At 42.5% G+C, this 20,573-nt stretch overlaps 1 protein-coding gene across 3 annotated transcripts; it reads right to left on the bottom strand.

The window, feature by feature from the left end:
- Positions 1-8,721: 8,721 nt before the first annotated feature.
- Positions 8,722-20,282, bottom strand: parvg (parvin, gamma). 3 transcript variants are annotated; one of them, XM_030096428.1, is made up of 13 exons: positions 19,557-20,282; positions 18,669-18,787; positions 17,165-17,229; positions 16,505-16,607; positions 16,196-16,339; positions 14,577-14,692; positions 14,419-14,474; positions 14,286-14,320; positions 14,114-14,175; positions 13,706-13,774; positions 13,483-13,584; positions 12,522-12,594; positions 8,722-10,058 (listed from the first exon to the last, which is right to left on the bottom strand). In XM_030096428.1, exons 2-13 carry the CDS (start codon positions 18,730-18,732, stop codon positions 9,985-9,987), a joined length of 963 nt encoding a protein of 320 aa, XP_029952288.1. In that variant the 5' UTR covers positions 18,733-18,787; positions 19,557-20,282; the 3' UTR covers positions 8,722-9,984. The 3 variants fall into 3 exon arrangements, with proteins under 3 accessions (XP_029952288.1, XP_029952287.1, XP_029952286.1); XM_030096427.1 differs by having other exon boundaries at positions 18,669-18,800; XM_030096426.1 differs by lacking the exon at positions 19,557-20,282 and adding an exon at positions 18,856-19,506.
- Positions 20,283-20,573: the final 291 nt, after the last annotated feature.

The raw sequence follows: 20,573 nt of genomic DNA on the forward strand, positions 1-20,573 counted from the left end.
AGTTACAAGCTGAAATTGTCACAACAATTTTAATTATTTCTTAACTCTATCAGAGTGGTATTTCTCCATTACATCCTGCAGTCAAGCTCCAGTAAATACTGAGTTTGAATACCGAGACGTATCAATTGATCACGATTATTTCAAGCGGGAATAGTTGCAGCTCGGAACACTAAAGAGAAGAGCGTAAACCGGTTCTAACAGCCAGAATCCAAGGCCCTGGCTGTTAGAGTGATGTATTGTTAGTGTTTTGAAACTACAGAAATCAATTTACACACTACCATGAAAATATGTCACACTGTGATTTCACAAATTGATTGACTGGAGTCCTGAAATGTAAAACCTTTGATAGGCGAGTATTACTAGAAGCAGCAGGGGTTTGATTCACAGTGCTCAGTTTTCAAGGTTATTCCCATCATAGCTTTAAGAGAAACGTAAAACCTGTATTTTACTGACGTATTCAGTTGTGTTTTTGACTCTTCTGAGGCTTCAAAAGTTGTTGTTTTTCAAAGGCAATCAATAAACCGCATGATGAGGCCGAGCGCCTGGAGGCAATGACCTTTTCCAGCTGGCGGAGTCACATCCAGAGCTTGGCCCACATGGAAACATCATTAAAGCAATGAGCTGTTGGTGGAAACCGGAGGAACAAGACGGACAGCGGCTCACGCTGTCAAGAGCTCAGCACCTCGCTTCCAATCGCACACCTGCTGCTCGCCGTCCACCGAGGCCCAGATCACCGAAGACTCTGTTACCTCGCTGTCAAGGTCCCTTTCAACTCTCCTAATCATCGCTGACATGTTGTTTTCATCCGACCCCTGACGACATCTGTCAATCATCCCACGGTTGTTGGGCTTGTTACAGGCTCTCATTTTTTTTCTTCTTCTTCTATATGATCCTCTAACGTCCTTCCTGTGTGCTGGTAACTATACGCACATCCTGTCAGCATATGTGAAGGCTATTGCTCCGATCCATCACCATCTAAAAGCCATCGTCCAGATTTCCACATCCTGCTGTTATTGAGGAGCCGAGACACATCCTGCCAACATTTATCTATTAAAACCCCATTAGGCCTCGCCTCTGCGATGCCATGTCTGCTCAGGCCGGATCTTCTGTGGCACCGACAGCACATTACGATCCATCCGGAGCACATATTAATGCTACCATTTATGACGTCTGCAGAACCGGCTTTTGAGCGTTCGAGCCGTAATCCAGCAGTAAATCACACCTCGGTGGAGCCAAAGAAAGAGAAAAGCAAGACAGCAAGACCGACACGTACAATCTGCTCCTATTTCCTGTTACACTGACGTAACTGTGCTTTTTCATTATTCCGTCTTTGTCAAAGGTAAGCTATGAATAGCAAGTAATAATTAAGCTAATATGTATTTTCATTATCAAGTCATTCACCAACTCAATGAATCATCTGTCTTTATTCAATGACTAAAACACACAGACAATGTGTAATCAGCAGAGATCATAAAATAATCAAAGGTCACACTCAAAGTATTCATTTGTTTTCAGACACTTTTTCTTTTCTTTTCTAAGAAGTATCTTCATCTATATATGTATATATAGTATATGGAGTTCCTACCAAATGGGTAGTGAGTGGCTGGTATGTGACAAACACAGATCTGCCAGACGTTGATGTTGCGTTCCTCACAGTGCCTCACCGAGGGGTGGGTTTGCTTGGACTGATTACCTGATAAGTTCGTCTTCCAGGGTTGACTTCACCTGTACGCTGAATGTAACCCAGGAACTTCACAGAGTCAACACGGCACCAGTACTCCTCTGCCTTCATAAAAAGGTTATTTAGAAGCATCTGCTGCAGTCTAGGTAGTTGCAGAGGTTGGCTGTCTTCGAGAATTGATTCGAAATCAGAATAGATCAGTGAAAATAACGATTCGTTTTTAGCAGTCATGACATTTAGTGTTTGATCAAAGCAGGGACAAAGTGTGGGGTCCCTTTGACAGACAGATGAGCTGCCAGACACACAGACATGCACTTCTCTAGAGCCTCTCTTTCAAGATGTTACACAACTGGAGGGCAGAGGGGCTCCTGGGAGATCAGCTTCACATGCATAAGGACAATGTGGCGTCAGGACAGGGCCTGATGTTCACTGAGCTCCTCACTGAGGTCATGATAGAGAGAGATGGGACTGAAGACAGATCAGGGTTTGTTGAGAAGACAGTGTTCCTCTCTGTCGTGGGCAGGGTGGACCGGAGGCAGGAGGAATGGCAATTAGGACTCCAACTGTACATTTTACCTCGGGACAAGTTGAAATTAGGATTCTGCAAGCAGAGCCACGGCGTCCCAAAGACAGGGGTCGACTGAGGAGAAGGAGTGATGTGAAACTGGATGTGCTCTGGTGGTTTCCTCGCATGTTAACAGGTTCAGTGACCTTGGTTTGGGGTTTTACAATTGGTCTCATGGCTTCCAGAAAAATTGTCAAGAAAAACTCTGTGTAGGGCCGCTTGGGAGGCAGGAGTCAAATTTTAGTCCACACCGACATCAGGTGGATTTGAGTTGCATTCTGGGATGGGAATAAGAGGAGATTTGGCCCATCAGGACCCCCACACCTGCTGGAAAGCTTTGTCTTTTGATCAGAACGGGCAAGTGGCAAGTCAGCGACCAGGCTGACCACAGTCCAGGCAGACCCTCGCTCTCTATCTGTTTCTGTAGGGTATAAACTTGTCCTACCTTGCTGCATGGACTCCCTGTATCTCTCTCCAATACTTATCTAATTTAATTGCTAAAAAGATCAGTGCGTCCAGCTTATCTCATTTATTTTGGTTGGATAACACACTTAAAGTCTCATTTAACCCTTTCAGAAACGCGAGGCCTCATTATTCCACCCAGCTAGAGTTCTAACGTGATTAAATATTCTGCACTGCTGCTAGTTTCCCCGTCATTTACTGGCATCTTTCCCCTCACCGGGTGATCAAAACCATTCCTTATTTCTGTTGCAAAATTATCAGAATGGGCTGTTTTACTTTATTCCAAAACTGAAGAAAGCCTTCAGCGTGAGCTATTTTGGAGACATCTGACATGTAAGAGCAGGAGTGCTGCTCAAAACCTGAGGCTCACTGCAGTAACTCCCAACCACACCAGCAAAACTGGCAAACTGGTGACAAGTGGCTGAGAAATCAGGGTGATTACGGTTCAGGCTGTTGAGAAAATTGATTGCAGGTGATGAGAATCCAGTTGAGTGGGGAGACCCGCCCAGAGACAGATACAGGCTCAGACAGGGCAGAGAGAGAGAACACGAAAGAGGCCGGGCGGAGCTGGAACCAAAAACATACAGCTTTACTGCGGAGTCAAAATTACAGACCATTAGACAAATCAAGTGAAGCACAGATATAATGGGGAAAAAAACACTCTTTGTTACGTCTTACCTCTGGAAGTAATTATGTGCAATTACGTAAAATTATAATTATTTGAAAAATAATAAGAGAAGCTGAAACAAGAGATTCTTTTCTTTTTGTTCTAAAGACCGAAATGACCTTTAGCATCATAACAGCTGTTTGAAGGACAAAATCTAGCAAGTCATTTAACGAGGACTCATCGAGAGCAGCAAATGATGAAAAATCAATGGCTCAACCTTGAGGATCTACCAGCTGCTAATGTTTTGAAAATAGAAAATACTCTGGCAATATGAACATAAGCCTGTCCACAGTTTTTGGGATATCCATTTATATTAAATATCTCTGTATCCAACATCTGGGGCTTGGGGCCTTTCTGTGTGGAGTTTGCATGTTCTTTCCGTGTGTGCGTGGGTTCCCTCCGGGTCCCCGGTATTCCTCCCACGGTCCAAAAACATGCATATCGGGTTAATTGTTCACCCGCTTGCTTCCATATAGAGTCACTTACAGAGTTCAGTCTAATGCAAAATACCTTTAAATGTTTGGTAAATATGCAGAAAGTTTCCAAATGTGACCTTTGAAGAACACGAACAAAAGGATGAGGGTAGACTTGGAGTTCTGGCTGTTTTCTTTGGGGACTCTCTCGGGTGGCTGTCTGTCCATCAGTGACCTCCCACTTGAAAAGACGCCCGTGTTTGGTAAGCAGCTTAAACCCCCGCTCGCTATAAATACTGAGGACGGGTCAAATTTAGAGGACAAGTTTCCCACAGGAGAATCTGTCTTCTGTAGCATAAAAAATGAGAGTAAACAAAACAAAACTCAGTTTAAATCACTTTTCCTTATATCTGCCGTGAGCACAATGACAAAGAGGAAGTGAGGACAATCTGGGCCATTTGTTTCAGCTGAATAACAAGATTAATGCTGAGGGGAAACGCAGTGCTTTTTAGGTGAAATTCTCATCATAAATGTTCATTTTTAGATTTTAAATCTGTGACAAAAATGTTCTTCAATGTTCACTAGAGGTAGGAAGCATCACTTTACTGTTACTTTGCTCTGTAAAAAAGCTAGAGGAATCAGCAACACTTTTATAAATTATGGACCGAATTTAAAAAGAACTCGGGCATCTTTCATCCACCTCAAAATTCATGCAGTACATCAAATCTGATCATCAAATTATCACTTCAAAAAAGTATATAAGTAGCATCAATTAACAGTAAGATAGTTATGGGTTCAAATGTGTTTGGCTTCTCTGTGCAGAGTTTTCATGTCTCAGTGGATTAAGTAATTCTCCAGTGTCTTCCAGCAGCACTGGAGTAATGCTTATTTGTTAATACTGATGCCAGACGTCTTATTAGTGGGTGAACGGTCTCACAGCAGATGTCTTCCACTTCTCGGGCGTGATGTACATCTCGGAAGCGACGACCTCCGACCTCAGTCCAGTCTCAGACCCTGATTTAAGTTTCTCCACCTCTGCTGTTAGTTTTCATCAGTCTGTAAATAAAATCTGCCACTTTTTCCCTCCGCTCAGCTCCGACCGTTTGGCTTCATGTTGGACTGTGTGTTTCGTTGTGTTTCAGACGGTCTCATTAGTAATCTGCCTTCTGTTCAAGCACGACTTCAAATGTGTTGAACCTTTTGGATATTTTCAAACTGTACAAAAAAACTTTTGTAGATCGTTTTTCTAAAGCAGCTTAAAGAGTCTAACTGTGGTTCAGGCTTGTTACATTTTGATAACTAAGATATTTGTTGATTTTTCTCAAACTCTCTCGGTGACTAGAAACATACATCCACCGCAGTTACTTCCTGAACTGCAGATGTGATGTCTTTCAGCTCCCGCATGAGGAGGCTTTGGTATGTAGCTGTGGAATGGAGTCTCTGGCAGAACACGCTGAGAGGAATCTCTGGAGCAAAGCCTTTGAAAGCAAGTAGCAACAAGGTGAGCTCCTGCATGAAGGTCCTTCAGAGAGGGCGAGTTGTTCAAAAGGCTTTTCTCGGGGGGAGGCCAGTCCCTGAGGGAGCTCTCCAGCAAGACGCAACAGGCAGGAAGAGAGCTCTCCAAACTCCCAGAGAGAACGAGAGCAGAGCAGCAGAGAGGCAACAAACAATGAGCTGATCTGACCAAAGAGAATTTTATTAGATCCCTGAGGAGACCAAGAGGACAGAAGAAACCCAACACCTCGCTAAACTGTCAAGCTTCGGCCAAGATGCCTCCTAACAACATGTTTCAGATGATTTTTAAAGTCTCTTTTAGTGACATAAAACATCAAGAGCAGATGAGCATCTCGACCAGTGGTTGCTATTATTTGGTTTGATATTTAATGTACCTATGCAGCATCAGGATATACAGTTTATTCACTGTTCATTGCCTTTACAAGGGTTTATAGAAGCATACACTTTATTAAGAAGCAGGAGAAGAATCGGTTATTTTCTTCTTTGCCGATTCTGCTCTGTTGGCTCTGTTCCAGTTTTCACGCACACACAGCGCTACATCTGCTCAGTGTGACAAGTGAGGGAGATATTACTCATGTTTCCTGTCAACGTTTCGGACGGACTCCGGCGTGCATTTGTCCGGTGGGTTTCCAGGCAGGGAGGCCGCATTTGTTTTCTTCAGGATCTGTTTATGAGAAATCGTCTGCTGCAGCGACTCCAGGCTGTACACCCACAGTCCCTCTCACACACTGGATGAAATTATATATCGTCATTTACTGCTGAGAAGTGGGCTTAAATGATGTTTTTCCACTTCCTGTTATGTCTCATCAAAACAAAGAAGATGAGGAAGAACTCTGGTGTCACTGATCTGCATACACAGGCTACAATACACTCATCTTCTGTGACTTCTGTTAATGTTGGAAGCATAAATATAAGAGATACAGTTGTTTACACTTAAATGCATGGACAAGATCATAATTTATCCAGTTTGTCTCAATGTCAGGCAACTCTTCAGCGCTTCTACCAATTATCAGGAACTGCTGGCACTTAGAGGAAGACACAGTGAAGAAAAGAAGACATTGGGAATCAAGGGAGCAACAGCTGGACATTTCATAGAGAAAGAGGAATAAAATCTGTTTAATGAGGCTTTTTAGAAATACTGCACACTGTGCAGAAGCGTGCTTGTGTCTGGTGGAAAAAGCTCCCATAATCTGAGGAAAATATGGAAAAGGAGTATCAGAGAACAGCTTACTTCACATCTTTACTAGCTTAACTGTGAGGTTACCACAAGGTGACAAAAAGGGTTTTGTGATACATAAAAGTTATAAGAATGTATTTTATTGCAACATAGCTAATGCTAGAGTTTCATATTTCACATTTCTATAAGCTGTAAAAACAACATTAGCAAGCAGAGTTTATGCTGACATGTCACACAGTATGCAGCTGTCATGAAAACAAAATGTCTTTTATTACTTCCACTACAGCTCCAAGGTCCTAGAACATTGTTCACTACAGGGGCGAAAGGCTTTCTAACCTTATACTCAACAAAGCATTCATTAATGCTTCCAGCATGGCACCGTATATTTACTGCAGAAAAACAACTCAGCAGGTGTTGCTGCTGTTGAAGCCAGTAGAGCAAGAAAAGCAATATTCCTTCGATTTTAATAAATTCTTCTGTCAGTTAACATAAATGTAAGGAAAAGAGATCGATCTGAAGAAAAGTACTGTTTTAGCAGCAGTTGGTAAATGCGCTCTTTCATTTTTCCATTGTAATGTTCTCTTCCACTATTCTGGAAAAATAGAAATAGGAACTTTTTTTTTTTTTTTTACTGCTACCCGATTTTATTGAATCTTCAAGGATTAAGCAACTTTATTAACATCAATCCATCTTTGCATTTGATGTATATATTAATTTAATTATATGAACTTGATAAAACTTATGACAATCATCTGCTGACAGTAATAAATACAGACTGTCAGGCTTCACGTTTTGTCTCCCGTGTGTTTGTCATACTTTCACTCTGTCTCTTCTTTCAGGCTCATTGGCTCTCCTCTCCCCCACCCTCCTCGTGTCTTATTGCCATTATTGCCATCCTGACGTCTTTCACCTGTGCCCGAGTGTGTGATTGTCTTCGCCTGCTGCCCTGGGTTTATAATGGGCCGACCTTCTGCGTTCTGGTCGTCTGTCCGTCTGTGTTTAGTGCCTGTCAGTTCTGCCGCTGTCCTGCTTTTGTTGGACTTTGCCATATTGAGTGTAAATGGAGACAAAATCCTTATATCTGTGTATTGAGTTTAGGCAAAAGCACCGTCCTTAGAACAGTCTTAAAAATGAACAACATTAATGCAAACACAAAGCCAAAGGCCACCGAAGTTAAACAGAAGTTTAATTAATGCATCCAGGAGGGAAAACTCCACATTGGTGTGACAATTGTTTGTACTATACCTAATGTTTGAGATTCCATGTGGTCAATATTTGGAACATGTGGCTGTCAAAATATTTGCATTCAAGCCTTTTTGTGTATTTTGCGTGAAGCTGCATTGGGAAGATTTCAACATTCACAGAAAGAGCATCACTCCACTGAAGCTTCTCTTTCATGGTCTGACCATGTACTACTGTAGGATTTGCACTCAAACAGTAATATGCAATTCAATTTTCAACAAGCAATTTAGTTGACAATCATTCAAGGTGAAGGGTTTAAGTGCAGTAAATTTGGAACGAGCCATTTGGATTTTTTTTTTTTTATTACACAAAACTGTCCATTAAAATGGTCGTGAAGTGATGAATGGGAGCGGCAAACACACACACACACCCCGGTGTCTCTCTCACGCTCTGGTATCTCAAGCTTTACAGCGGGGGATTTCTCCACCTGGCTGCAAAGCAAATTTTATGTTAACTTTTCGAAATGTCAGGGGAAATAAAATGTGTATAAGAGCCATTTTTCAGCAGCCCAATGGAAAGGAAATGAAGTGGCTCTCTGAATGTCAGCAGACATCTGCAGGTAAACAGGAGGGAAGGAAATGGGTCCAGAATGATGATGTTGTTGTTGTTGTTGTTGTTGTTGTTGTTGTTTTCATTTCAACCTTTAACCTTGAGAGAAAAACAATTAAACACTCACTGCAATTTGCTGGTACACAAAACAAATCTACAAGGCAAAAGGCTTGAATAAACAGATGTCTTTTGTTTTTAATCTAACAGTGTGGAATGGTAAATACATCCAATTTCCTCTGAAATCACTAATGGTTTGCATAACTTTGGTTTACATAAATTACGCTCGTTCGCAAAACAGGATAATTTGTGAACTTTTGATTCGGCACATTAGCGAGCTGTGTTCTGTTCGAGTTGAATCTATTGTCTGTTTCTCGACGCGTCCTCGACACAATAGCGTGACATTGAGTTGTGAACAATCCGATGAGGGGGAAAAAAGAAAAAACAGGTCAGGGGATTGTCAGCTGGAACACGAGGAAGCGGAGGAAAGGGGATCTGGCGTTGTTTATGGAGAAGCGACAGTCAAAGACAGAGGAGGGGTATTATAAGAAAGGAAAGTGCTGCGTTCCAACAAAGCCGGGCTGGAAAGGAAGGACAGCGACAGGCGAGAGACAAAAGACGGAGGAGGACACATTAAACTACAAGGGAGCGACACTTTTAGAAAACTACGTCCAACATCTCCGGGGAAACCAGCACTGAAATATGAATACAAAGGAAAAAAATTAATAATAAATAAAGATGTTACTGAATTATTCCTCCTTAAACTACGAAGAAATGAAAAAATGGTAGCTTTGATATATGATCAATGTGCTGTGCAGGCATATACATTCTAAAGATCTTGAAGCCTTAATAGTTTCAGAAATCAAACTAAATATGAAACGCATGAAAATTATCGCTTTGATTTAAGTAAAAAAAAAGAAAAACATTGCTGTTCAGTTGATTCAACTGACAGTTTTGATTGTTTACTTATGACTGTTCATTCAAATAGATCAGGTTAAGAGAGCATTTCCTCTCCAGATGACCTCTGAATAACAGTTTCTACTTTCTCCCTCCATTATCTGTTTCACAGAAGTCTGTCTCTCCGACGTTCGTTAAATTTTGTTCTTGTTAAAATCGATGTTCTCAGCTTGGTGAAGCCGGCCACCGAAAATTGCGTCGGGATCACCTGACTTGCATCAGCTGCTTCGTTCAGACTTTCCCATTAGCGGTTCGGTCAGGTGCAGTCAGCCATAACTCAGCCCCCTTTTCACTCCTCCGTCTTCAAATACGCTCATGCCAAAGTCATTTTGCTGCTGCAGCTGCCTCCAACAGCTCAGCCTTCATCTTTTAAGTTTAATGCGCTGTTTATTTATATCTACAAAAGGGACAAATGTTCTTTTGCAGGACAGGTTTGTCAAAACTGTGCTTAAAAAGTCTTATCCAGGTGCTTTTAATGTGAAATAGTTGCTTTGTCTTTACATACAGTCTGTAACAGTTGTAACGTGGCACATATGCTTAATAATAATAAGAATATTTAATAGTTTTAGTATCTTTTAATTAATTTCTTACACAATGGAGAAGCTAAACATGCCTCAATAATCATTTCAGAGAGAATTTTGACAGGAAGAAATGATGGCCACAGGAGTGACAACAGGCCCGGACGGCAGCATTGGCCAAAACCTGTCAATGCTCCACAGATTCAGGCGCTCGGTTCCTTTCCTCCCGACGTCCTCGCTCTCATTTGGCTTTGTGCTTCTTGAACAGCGGGTACAGGACCTTCATGGTGGCCGTGATGTCCTGAGAGACGATGTCTGCCAAACAGTCCGGAGAAATGACACGCATTAGCGTCCTCTGACCGCGGCGGCAGTGAAAACATGATGAACCTGTGTCCGGCATTAGCTAATGGCTAATCTCATAACGCTGGCCAACGGGTCATGGATCAGGACGACACAAAGACATTAACCTAATCAATAAGTCCTTGGCGAGATGCGATCAGGACACAATTGCCCTCTGTTGTGAGATGCACTAACCGAATAAATGTGTCATAAAGACGGACTCCTCCAGTGGCTAAACCTCATTAATGCACAGAGCGGGAAGCGTTTTTAGGTCCTGAGTACCCTCACTCCTCATTCCATCTCAGCAGTTGTGCCGTTAATTAAAAAGACACTAAAAATGAATGAAATTAGCTGCTATAGCTCCTGGACCAGATGAATGGTGCCGCTCTTTAACAGTTATCATCTTTAAGATTCATTTTACAGTTACTGTCTGACTGCTGGGTTACGTTGAGGGTAAAGCGGAGGGAGAGTGAAGCTCACAGGAAAAGCTCGCCTTGTCAATAGTGGATTGACGGGGAAGCGAAGTTGATCCATTTGCCATTGATCGATTCACACACTTAAACCAGTCCGTAACTCACTCGGTCACTCGCTCTATTTCTGTCTCGTCTATTTGGAGTCACCCGAACAGGGATTAAAACTCCAGACTCGAAACTAATCAGTCAAACAGTCTCTGCCTCTGTCCGCCTCAAACTATCCTCCAGGCTGGATCAGAGCGAGGGGACGAAGGTAAAAAAAAACCCCAAAAAACACAGACGGTTTAATGGAGATTAATTATAGAAATACAGGGAGCGTTACACCTTCATCCATCAGAGGAATATGCTCTAAACCATTAACTGAAAAGAGCTGTTGAATGAAGCGATATTAAATTATGGACCTTTGACCTCTACTATCAGGTGAAAATTGGATTTGCAGCCGATTACATTTACAAATAGCAAGAGTACTCAAGCAAATTTTGCAGTTGAGAAAATCGTCAGATGAGTGATTGAATCTTTAATACAGAAAGACAGTAAATACAGTTTGGACCATCAAATCGGAATATTTGATAGATGTGTGCATGGAATCAAGGATAATGTGAGAAATACTGTTAAATATTTTATGTTTTGTTGAGCAGAAATGTCTCAACAAGTTGCTGCACTACAAATAATGTATAATTAGAGAAATTACAGATAAAAAGTTAAATGGTTCCAGGCAAATCCACACATTTATTAGCTCGATTCAAGTGTTAGTGTTTTTTCTTTGTCTTCAATGTGCCCCTGTTGGTAAAAAATTAATCACATGATTACTGGCTGGTGGTTCCAGCATGGAGTCGGTCGACAGTTAAGCTTTTTGGTTCCAAGTTGCTGCGACTGTTTGCAATTATTGTTCTTTTGCTGTTAACCCGACAAGAGCTGGCAGCGTCCGCTTCACTTTAAGACCAAACATAAACTGAAATGCTTCCCACAACATCACAACATCAGATTGTACAGTAAACGTACACAGAACACACGCACACTTTTCATGACATGGAGACTGTGGTTTTCCCTCGTCGAGAAGATAATTTATGCTATTTATTATTACATACTATACCTTCTAACCTACACCGTGTCACATCTTGTTACATACATACTAAACATCTTATTTCAATCTTTGGTTAAATGGACAAACACTGACTTATCAAGTTAATATAAAAAATATCGTTGACTGTATTTCTATCATGACAGGTTTGGTGAGTTATGTTTAAGATCTATAGCACAATTCAAAAAGATGTTATTTTATAGTGAGGAAGCTGAAATCCGATATTTTCATTTGTAGATTGTTGCTCACAAACAGCCACTTTTACAGTAAGGAGATGCACTCCGGATATTTCTGGAGATCATCCTGATAACTGTGTGATGCGCAGTCGCTGCGCTCATGAATACAAATTACACGTCTTCCTCTGATACAGCCACGGCGGGGAGGTTAAATCTCTGTGTCTATCAGCGGACGCCGAGCGACACCGTCCCCTTGAGACTGTCGCCCGCTCTCCCCTCCTCTAAATGAACGATGATGGCCTCGGACCGAGCCAATCATCCGCGGCGCTACTCATCCGCACGCAATTCACACTCATTCAAATCCCCCCCCCCCCCGCAGTTTGGTTCTCCCCCTCCCAAAAATACTGTCAGGTCCTCAGCGCACACAGTGCGGCGCAGATTAACTGGAACTACCCCAGTGATTTCCTGCCTGATACACAAACAGATTGTGGCATTTCCTTGATTTTCAGTCCTGATAGAGAACATCATCTGAATTAGTTTGGCGCGGTTGTCTTATTGCTTGAGTGTCTTTTGTTATAATCATTTTACTCAGGTCTTCTGCTGTTTTGTTTTTTTTTCCTATTCACAGTGAATGGCATTTCATTTGGTGAAAACGTGAAAGAAACAAGTCAGAGTGTGTTTCTTGTATGAAGCGAGCGGACTTTCTCACCTTCTGGCTCAACATTGGGGATCTGCAATCCACAATCGTTCAACAAGTCCAAGGCCAAGGTCACATTGTGAAGCTGGAGGTCAAACAGGAACGCACCACAATTTTATAAACGGTTGGAATAAACACTTTAAAGAACATCTTCATGAGAGATGACAGTTTGAGCTTTTTACATTCATATTTGTGAGAAATATCTTGAAGTATATCAAAAAAAAGACACTAAATACAACCTAACACAGCAAATTCAGATTTTGGGTGGCAGTGAGTTATAAGAGATGTTTCTGTAGCTATCGACACGTTGGCTGTGTTTGCATGTGTTCAATACTGTTCCAGGGTTATAATCAGTAGATTAACTCAGTGTGCACATCTATTTATGCTGCGTTTGGTTTATATTATTGTATCTGCACTATATCTGCAGCAAAATGAAAAAATACAAAGTGGGAAAGTGGGAGAATTGCAGGTTTAACCTCCACACTATCATCTTATTTTTAAAAAAAAAAAAGTTAAATCACAGAGAGCATTGCAAGTGAGCCGTCACACAGAAGACGTTTTGTTTGTACTTTTCTTTTGGTAATTGAGGGAGAAGTAATTTCCTCACAGCAGATATTGCAGTACTCTCAGTTTAGAATCAGATCTTTGTCCTGTGTTTCATTATCCACTCTGCTCATGAGAGAATTAGATGTCATTAGGTCAGGAAAGATAAGGAAAAAATTGTATTTCAGATGAGGTTATAAATTAGATATAATATTAGGATTTTTTTTTTTGCTAGTTAAATTTTAATCTAATTTAATTTTTGATATATTAAAATGTTGAAAAAGAAATCCACGTCAGCTATTCACATCCACAGACCGGATGTATTTCTATCCCAGTTAAATGTTAAGTGAGCCTGGGTTCTGTACTGACGTATCACCTCTGTGAGGCGCCTCTTAATGTTTCATGAATCCAAAATGAGTCCATATCTTACCATCTCGGAGTGGCTGACAGGGGTCAAGTTGAAGTCAAAGAGGGGGATGAAGAAACCTTCAAGCTGTCCAATCAGCAGCAGCAGGATCACTCCATCAGCGAACTGAGCAGGAGACACGCGGGACGCCGCAACGCGTCGAGAGGACGGCCGCATTAACTCAAGGGGAGAGGAAATGAGCCGCTCGATAAGCAGCAGGAAGCAGCCCTCGTGTCCCAGTCGGTACCTGTTTGTCCATGTCGGCCACCTGAGGCCCCACGGCCGCCATGTTCTGGTTGACAAAATGCAGGATGGCCTGAAAATTGGAAAGTTTAGACGGCAGGTTAATCAGTTTGAAGTGAAAGTGGACGTTTTCAGGTATAAGTTCACTGCATAGAAGTTCCTTCTTTTGTGATTACACTTCAGATGGAAAGATAACATCAGCTTTTATTTATACATAATTGACAAATTTGCATAAATTTGATCATTTATCTTACTTTTTACAAGTAACCAAAACAGATTATTTGTGATAACTGATAAACTAGCTCCAAGATGAATACGTGATGGTGTTTTTCTGCCTTTAGAGCGCTCCGGCTTCTCGCTCACAGCAGAGCTGAGTGTCTCAGCACTTCTCCTCCTCCTGTCCTTGTTATACCTTCTTCACTGTGTTGACCTTGTGGGCATCAAGCTTCAGCAGTCGCTCTATGGGATCCTCCCCTGGGTGACCAGACAGCCAAAAAAAAAGAAAAAAAAAAGAGCTGTAGTGCTGTTTGGATGACATTCAAGAAGATGCTCCGTCCCCTCAACCTCTGACCACATCCACTCACTTTCAGTCCTGCCGAGGGAGTCTGAGTCTGCCTCGCTGCCCAAGAGGGTCAAAAAAAAAAAAAAAAAAACACCAGAAATCAAGGTGAATCCTGTGTTTTTCTCCTGAATCACACAGGACGGAAACCACCTCACCTTTCCTCGGTGAGGACTTCGATCTGCACATCTGACTTGATTCCACTCTTGCTGACCTGCGAGAAAATCGGCGTCAACCACAACCGAGCGGCGACTCCGGCCGACGGAGTCTCTTCCAGACAGAAAAAAAGTTTCCCCGAGTTCAAGACGGGACTCACTTCCACGACCACGACTTCAACCTTCACGTTCGAGGGCAAATCCAGTTCAGGCTGGAAACACCTCACCATGGCAACCAGGAGATGGAGCGTGGCCAGCAGGTCTTTGCCGTGGATGACTGATGGTCAAACAGAGAACAAAACACACCAGAATCAACCGTCACTGATGTGACGGAAAACAGATCGGAGCGCGAGCAAATGGAGAAAACTGAAAAATAACAGCTGTGTTTAATGACCTCTGAATACATTAGATAGTTTTTGACAATGCCTGTAAATGAAATGTTTTTTTTGGGGGGAGGGGATGCTTTAGTAGGAATATTCCCAGATGAATTGCAGTCTCACAGAATGTGTGTGTGTGTCTCTCTTTTTACTCCAAGACAGACTGGAAACATTACAGATACCTGAACATTATCCAGCGTTGCCGCCTTAATTTCATCAAATCAATCTAATCATATCCAATCGTGTCGTGAATCAGCCTCCAAGAAGTTACACCTGCTGCAGCAGATTAAAAGCTCTCGACTGGTGAAACATTGTACGAAAATGCTCAATTTTATCAGACAGGTTAGACTCATTATATCATCATTTTGTATCAATCACCCGTGATAGTCTTTCTGCATTTGCTTGTTCAGATATGTCAGACTTTTGGAGAAAAAAATGGAACTTACTGCTCACTAACACATTTCCTCCCACTGTACAGAAGTGAAGCCAAAACATGATGATCCTGAAATACAGTCAGTCACTACAAATTTCCAAATCTGCAGCTCAGTGAATGGTCTGGCTTTGAGTTGCTGTTGTGATGCATAAGATGCGTTCATCTTCAGAAGAACGTGGGGTTGATAAGAAGCTGATCTCTGTCCTTTCAGGTCGCGTTGTGAGGCACTTACACGGTGTTTGTTTGTTTTGTTTTTTTTCCAGAATGTGTTTATGAGAAACCCTCGGCTGCGGCATCTCCAGGCTGTACGCCCACAGGTCTCTTCAAATGCTGTATGAAATTACTTCTGCTATATTGTGTTGTTGTAATTGTGTTGCTACAAGCTGTTTTCTGTGTGAAGAGCCGGCGCTCGTGGTGCAAAAAGAAGAACAGGAAGGAGGACGGGAAAGAGAAGTTAACGTCTGCCAACATGTGATCTGACAGCTGCTGAGATATTTTGGGGAGTTGCAGAGTTGTTGCGTTGACTGAAGCGTCCAAATACGAGTTCACACTGAGTTTGACCTTTCACTGCCGTAACATCGTCAGGAATTTGTTGAGTCAAATTGAACCTGAGTGCTATAATTGTGCAGACAACAATAAAGGTGATTCTTTTGATGTGCAGCTTCTACCAAGAGAAAACACTGGAAACTGGACACCGGGTTTATTAGAATTAAATCAAGGGTTGAACATGACCTCTCTTTGCTTCCTCAAGCTGGTGGCTGTGAAATAATCCACCAAACAGGTGAATTGAAGGGCTCCAGATAATGCCGGCACATTTTATCTCCTCTCATATCCCTCACAGTTGGCGTGAGCTTATATGGCAGCGTGGAGCCAACACCAAATCCTGCAGTAATGTGCGGCGAGCGCCAGCAGGGAACATTTGTTGACTTGTTGCTGAGCGGCTGGGAGCTCAGTCAGCCGCCTGACTCACGTTTGACGTTCCACTTGATCCCGCCGCCGTCCTGCAGACCCAGCCTCTTGTCCAGCTCGTCCAGGACCACCTCCAGCTTGTGGATCTGAGCCGTGCTGGTCAGCGCGATCTCCTCCACGCTCAAGTTCACGTCGCCCAGTCTGGCTGGAGGGCGTAATTATAATCATTATTTCTGAGGATTGGATCGGATTGAAGCTGCAGCTCACAGATTTTTCTTTCATTTTTTTTTTTTTTTTTTTTTTTAAATCTTCTATTGCAAATGAAAGGAAGGCATGTGATTAATGGAATATCAAATGTGTATTATCTCACACAGCAAGTGATGGAGCACCAGCCCGTCGTACAGATCCTCCTCCAGGCTCTGAACCACAATGTGCTCCGCTATCAAACTCCTATTGATCCAATCAACCAACGCCTACCAAGACACAATTTATCACATAGTCAGACACATCAAACACTCTCGTTTCCAACCACATATTTTCTTTTGCCCATGAGACAGAAAGAAAAAAAAAAAACACAATATGAAACCGTTTTTCTTTCTTTAAATCCTTCTCATCAATTTTAGAAATAAATTGATCTTAAATGAGATGAAAATGGTGACGTACAAGGCTCTGCTTGAAAATGTCACACATTTCTTTAGTTTTCTTCGAGAAAATGTGTGCGAGACGCGTCAGCTTTGTTTTTAATGTCTGTCTCTTTCATCTTTATCTCTTTCTAAAATCTGATGTGCCACTCTGGAGGCTCCTCGCTGTGACAGTCGGAGCTGTCTCTCTCACCTCCAGTGATTATGTTCATTAAAGTTTCACTGCTTCTTCCACCTCTCACTCACTCTCTGCAGGTGAGATTATTTGTGCTCCTTTAGGTGTTGACTTTTCTGCCTGTGATTCATAAATGCAGATCTGTGGTTTTCCCGGATGATCTTTGACTTTACATCATTACAGATTATTAAACAAACATCTGCAGATTTCTTACCTCTTTAAGCTTTTCAAGCCTTGGGTCTTTTAAAGATGCTGGTTGAATAACTTTTCTCTTCTCTCCTGTGTATGAAAACATTATTGGTGAAATACAGGATCTTTTAGTACAGTTAAGTAATTATTGCTACCTTTATATTGTTTTATATCTTCTAGTTTTGAATTTCTTGTGTAATTGTTATTTTGTTATCTGCATGTAGACTTTACCAAAAGAAAATCTAGAAATGCACAGAATATAACACAATTTATAGAAGTATACAGTACCGGGATTCCTTCACATAAAACTTGAATTCTCTGAACTTCATCCAGACTTTCTGAAGTAGACACTAACTATCTCTGCTCTATCAAATGGTTGAAGACCGTGGCAAACACATTGACAAAGCATCTGTGTGTGCGTGTAATTAAGTAAATGCTTCAAAAGGGAATAAAATAGCTGCAAAACACTGTAAATGACAAAAACACAATGAAGCTGCTTCAGTCTTCACGGTGGTGTAGCGGTCGACAGTGTTACATCACAGTTATAAAGACGCTGGTTTGATTTCAGGCTCTCAGACTCCAGTGTTTATATTTGGACAGAATAGGATTTCTCTTACAATCTGAAGTTTATAAATTGTTGGTAGATATGAGTAATGGAGCTGCGCCCAGTCCGGGGATGAGCTCCACCCCCTGGAGTTACATAAGGAGATGAGGGTGAGAGCTGCTGCAGGTTTAAGTGAGGACAACAATGACTTGAAGAGGCTATGTTGTATTTTGAACAATGTGATAATTTTGTGTGTGAGAGAAAAAAAAAAACATGACAAAAAACAGGAATACACATATCACGCTCAGTAGGAAGGATTTAGCAACCCACACAAGAGTCTGGTCTCAGAATGAATTTGGTCCAGACATTATTAGCAACCAATCCCTGTTGAGAACAGAACGGGAACAGAAAGTCACACTCCTTTATGAGGTACGAAAACTCCTTAAAAATATTTGTACGGTCATACTGAAGACTGTACTTGTAACTAAAATTAAAGTGTTTTTCATATTTTATCCATTCCACTGACATGTACGTCTGGAAACAATAGAATATCACTGAAATATGTGTTTTTTGTCAGGTATTTCTACACTCATAATGAAAAAGTTTCAAGTTTTTTTATTAAGTCATTTTGAGATTTTGCATATTTTTGCAGCACTGAAAAGCTACAATTATAAGGAATGAAACAAAAAAGACTAAATATTTCTGTTTGTGTGATAAGTAGAATATGAAAGAAAAAAAAAAAAAGAATCTTGTGAACTCTTGTGCCGTGCCTGAAGTGAAGCCCTGAATCGTCTGATGTGACGCCTCTCTAACGGCAGCACGGTTTCCACTGATGTCCCTACAAGGAATTAATGTCGCTGAGCTGAAACATGCCATTTAACTTCTCCACTCCAATCAGCTCTGACTGACGGAGATTGACTGGCTTCACGGGTGGGTAACCGAGTCTGTGCTCGGAGATTGGCCGGCCTGCCGAACGCACACGTACCCTGAAAAGACTCAGCATCCAGCGCATCTTCAGCTTTGTGGTACTTGAAGATGTCAGCCTCCATCGTTCCTGCCCCCCTCCCCTCCCTCAAGGCGAGAAATCCACTGCTGCCGGCTGGCCTGTCAAGAAATCCTGCAAAGAGTTATCTGCGCTCAAACACCTTCAGATGAAGTGCTAAAATATGAACCTCAGCAGTGAGAAGAAGAAGAAACGCTTTTCTCCAGCAGTGTGTTTGGCACAAAGTCTCATTCTGCGTCCGCGGTCGTGCTGCTGGACTCCCGGCCACTGCTGGGGATCGACCCGCTGACCGGCGTTGTGTGATGTTGATTGAACTGACAGGTTACTGTGCAGAGGAAGTTTTGCCCCCTTTTCAATTTCAGCTTCTCAAAGTATAAAAGAAAAACCGAGTCCCGGGCTCCACTCGAGCACAACGCTTGACCGGGGATGTTAGAAGTTTTTTGAAAAGGCGCAGATTCCAACTGATCTGGACCAAAACATGTCAAACTGTGAGAGGGAGATATTTAGCTTCCTCACTTCCTTTTCTCTTATCTCGGAGCCGCACACAGCACATCAAGAGCCGTAGATCCGAGCAGACTCGCAGGGCTGCAAAACTCCCTGGAGACATTTGGAATCATATGGTGGGAGACGGGGAAGCACATGAAAACACATGAAGTAACACAGTCTGACACAACAGACGCGACCTGGAGCGTGTCAGGCTGTTGTTTCTGGGATGTGAAGGAGAGCAAAGCAACAGTGAGCAACTTTTCTCTTCCTGGGTTTATCTGTCTTTTTCTTTTTTTTAGTGTCTGTGCATGTGCTGCTTCCCTTTCCTGACGTTGACAGTAACTTTCAAACAAGGTCATAAACAAACCAAAAAAAAAAACTTACCTTCAGCTCTCAGAGAGCAGATCCACAGAAAAGGGGGACTCAAACCGGGTTCCTCAACTGATGTCAACTCTGCCTATGTCAAGGCAGCGGTGTGAGAAGTGGAGAGGCTGCAACTCGACCTCTTGTGAATCCTGCTAATGAAAAAGGCCCGACTGCACCCGGCTTCGTACGGCTGCTTTAAAACGAAACACATCGCAGGGCTGACTGATGAACACAAAGCGAGAGGATGTGGCAGTTAGCACTTCCTCTTTTGATTCCGGCTCTGCAGCTTCGAGCGCCTCACTGATGAGGGCGTTTACGTTCGGTGTCACGATCTGTGTTTCTGACTTTAATAAATCGGACCTGTAGAGGAGGGAGGGAGAGACTCACGGGCAAACGATGTTTTGCTTGGAAAAAAACCACACTTCTGGAGGAACGGGAGAGACGTGACACTCGGAGGTCTGAGCCACTCAGGCTTCGCTCACACGTCTCCATCTGCGACCGGCCGGATCAATTTGCCGTCATCTGGCGTCCAGCCGTCTCCTCGACAACAAACACAACACAGGGACGAGAGACGGAGACGGAGACGACGAGACGGCGGCCCCTGTGTGTGCACCGGCGTGGTTCAAGAGAAGAAAAGAGACCACCCATCAGCCAGACGAAGGGGCAATTTGGGGGATGTTGGAAGGTTACCATGGCAACAAAGGTATGAGACAAGAAAATAAAAGCCTAAAATAAACCCATAATTCCTTTAGCTGAACCCAAATTGCAGGAATTGGCTGTTCAGAAGCCAATCTCATCCAGAAGAAAAGCAAATCTAACCTATCGCACAAATAAAGGATCAAAATGAAATTCGAAGACCACTTGATTCCAGGCTTTTATTTCTTGACAGGCGAGATATAAAAGAAAACGCACAGTCAAAGCAGATCGACTCATTCGTCCTCTCAACAATTCAGCCCGCCTCTTAAAAGCGTTCATGCACTGTACATCTCAGCGGGTCTCCGGATGGCACCGCGGTAAAGAGGAAGAAACTCCGAC

The sequence above is a fragment of the Salarias fasciatus genome, chromosome 7 (assembly GCF_902148845.1).
Source record: "Salarias fasciatus chromosome 7, fSalaFa1.1, whole genome shotgun sequence".
In the NCBI taxonomy this organism is placed as follows: domain Eukaryota; kingdom Metazoa; phylum Chordata; class Actinopteri; order Blenniiformes; family Blenniidae; genus Salarias; species Salarias fasciatus.

Coding starts and splice junctions, on each gene's coding strand:
- parvg (XM_030096426.1), bottom strand. CDS start 18,917: ATGAGACTTTGTGCCAAACACACTGCTGGAGAAAAGCGTTTCTTCTTC. Junction 13,585..13,705: donor TGGCCGACATGGACAAACAG/GTACCGACTGGG, acceptor TCTCCTGCTCAG/TTCGCTGATGGAGTGATCCT. Junction 12,595..13,482: donor CTGTCAGCCACTCCGAGATG/GTAAGATATGGA, acceptor TTTGACCTCCAG/CTTCACAATGTGACCTTGGC.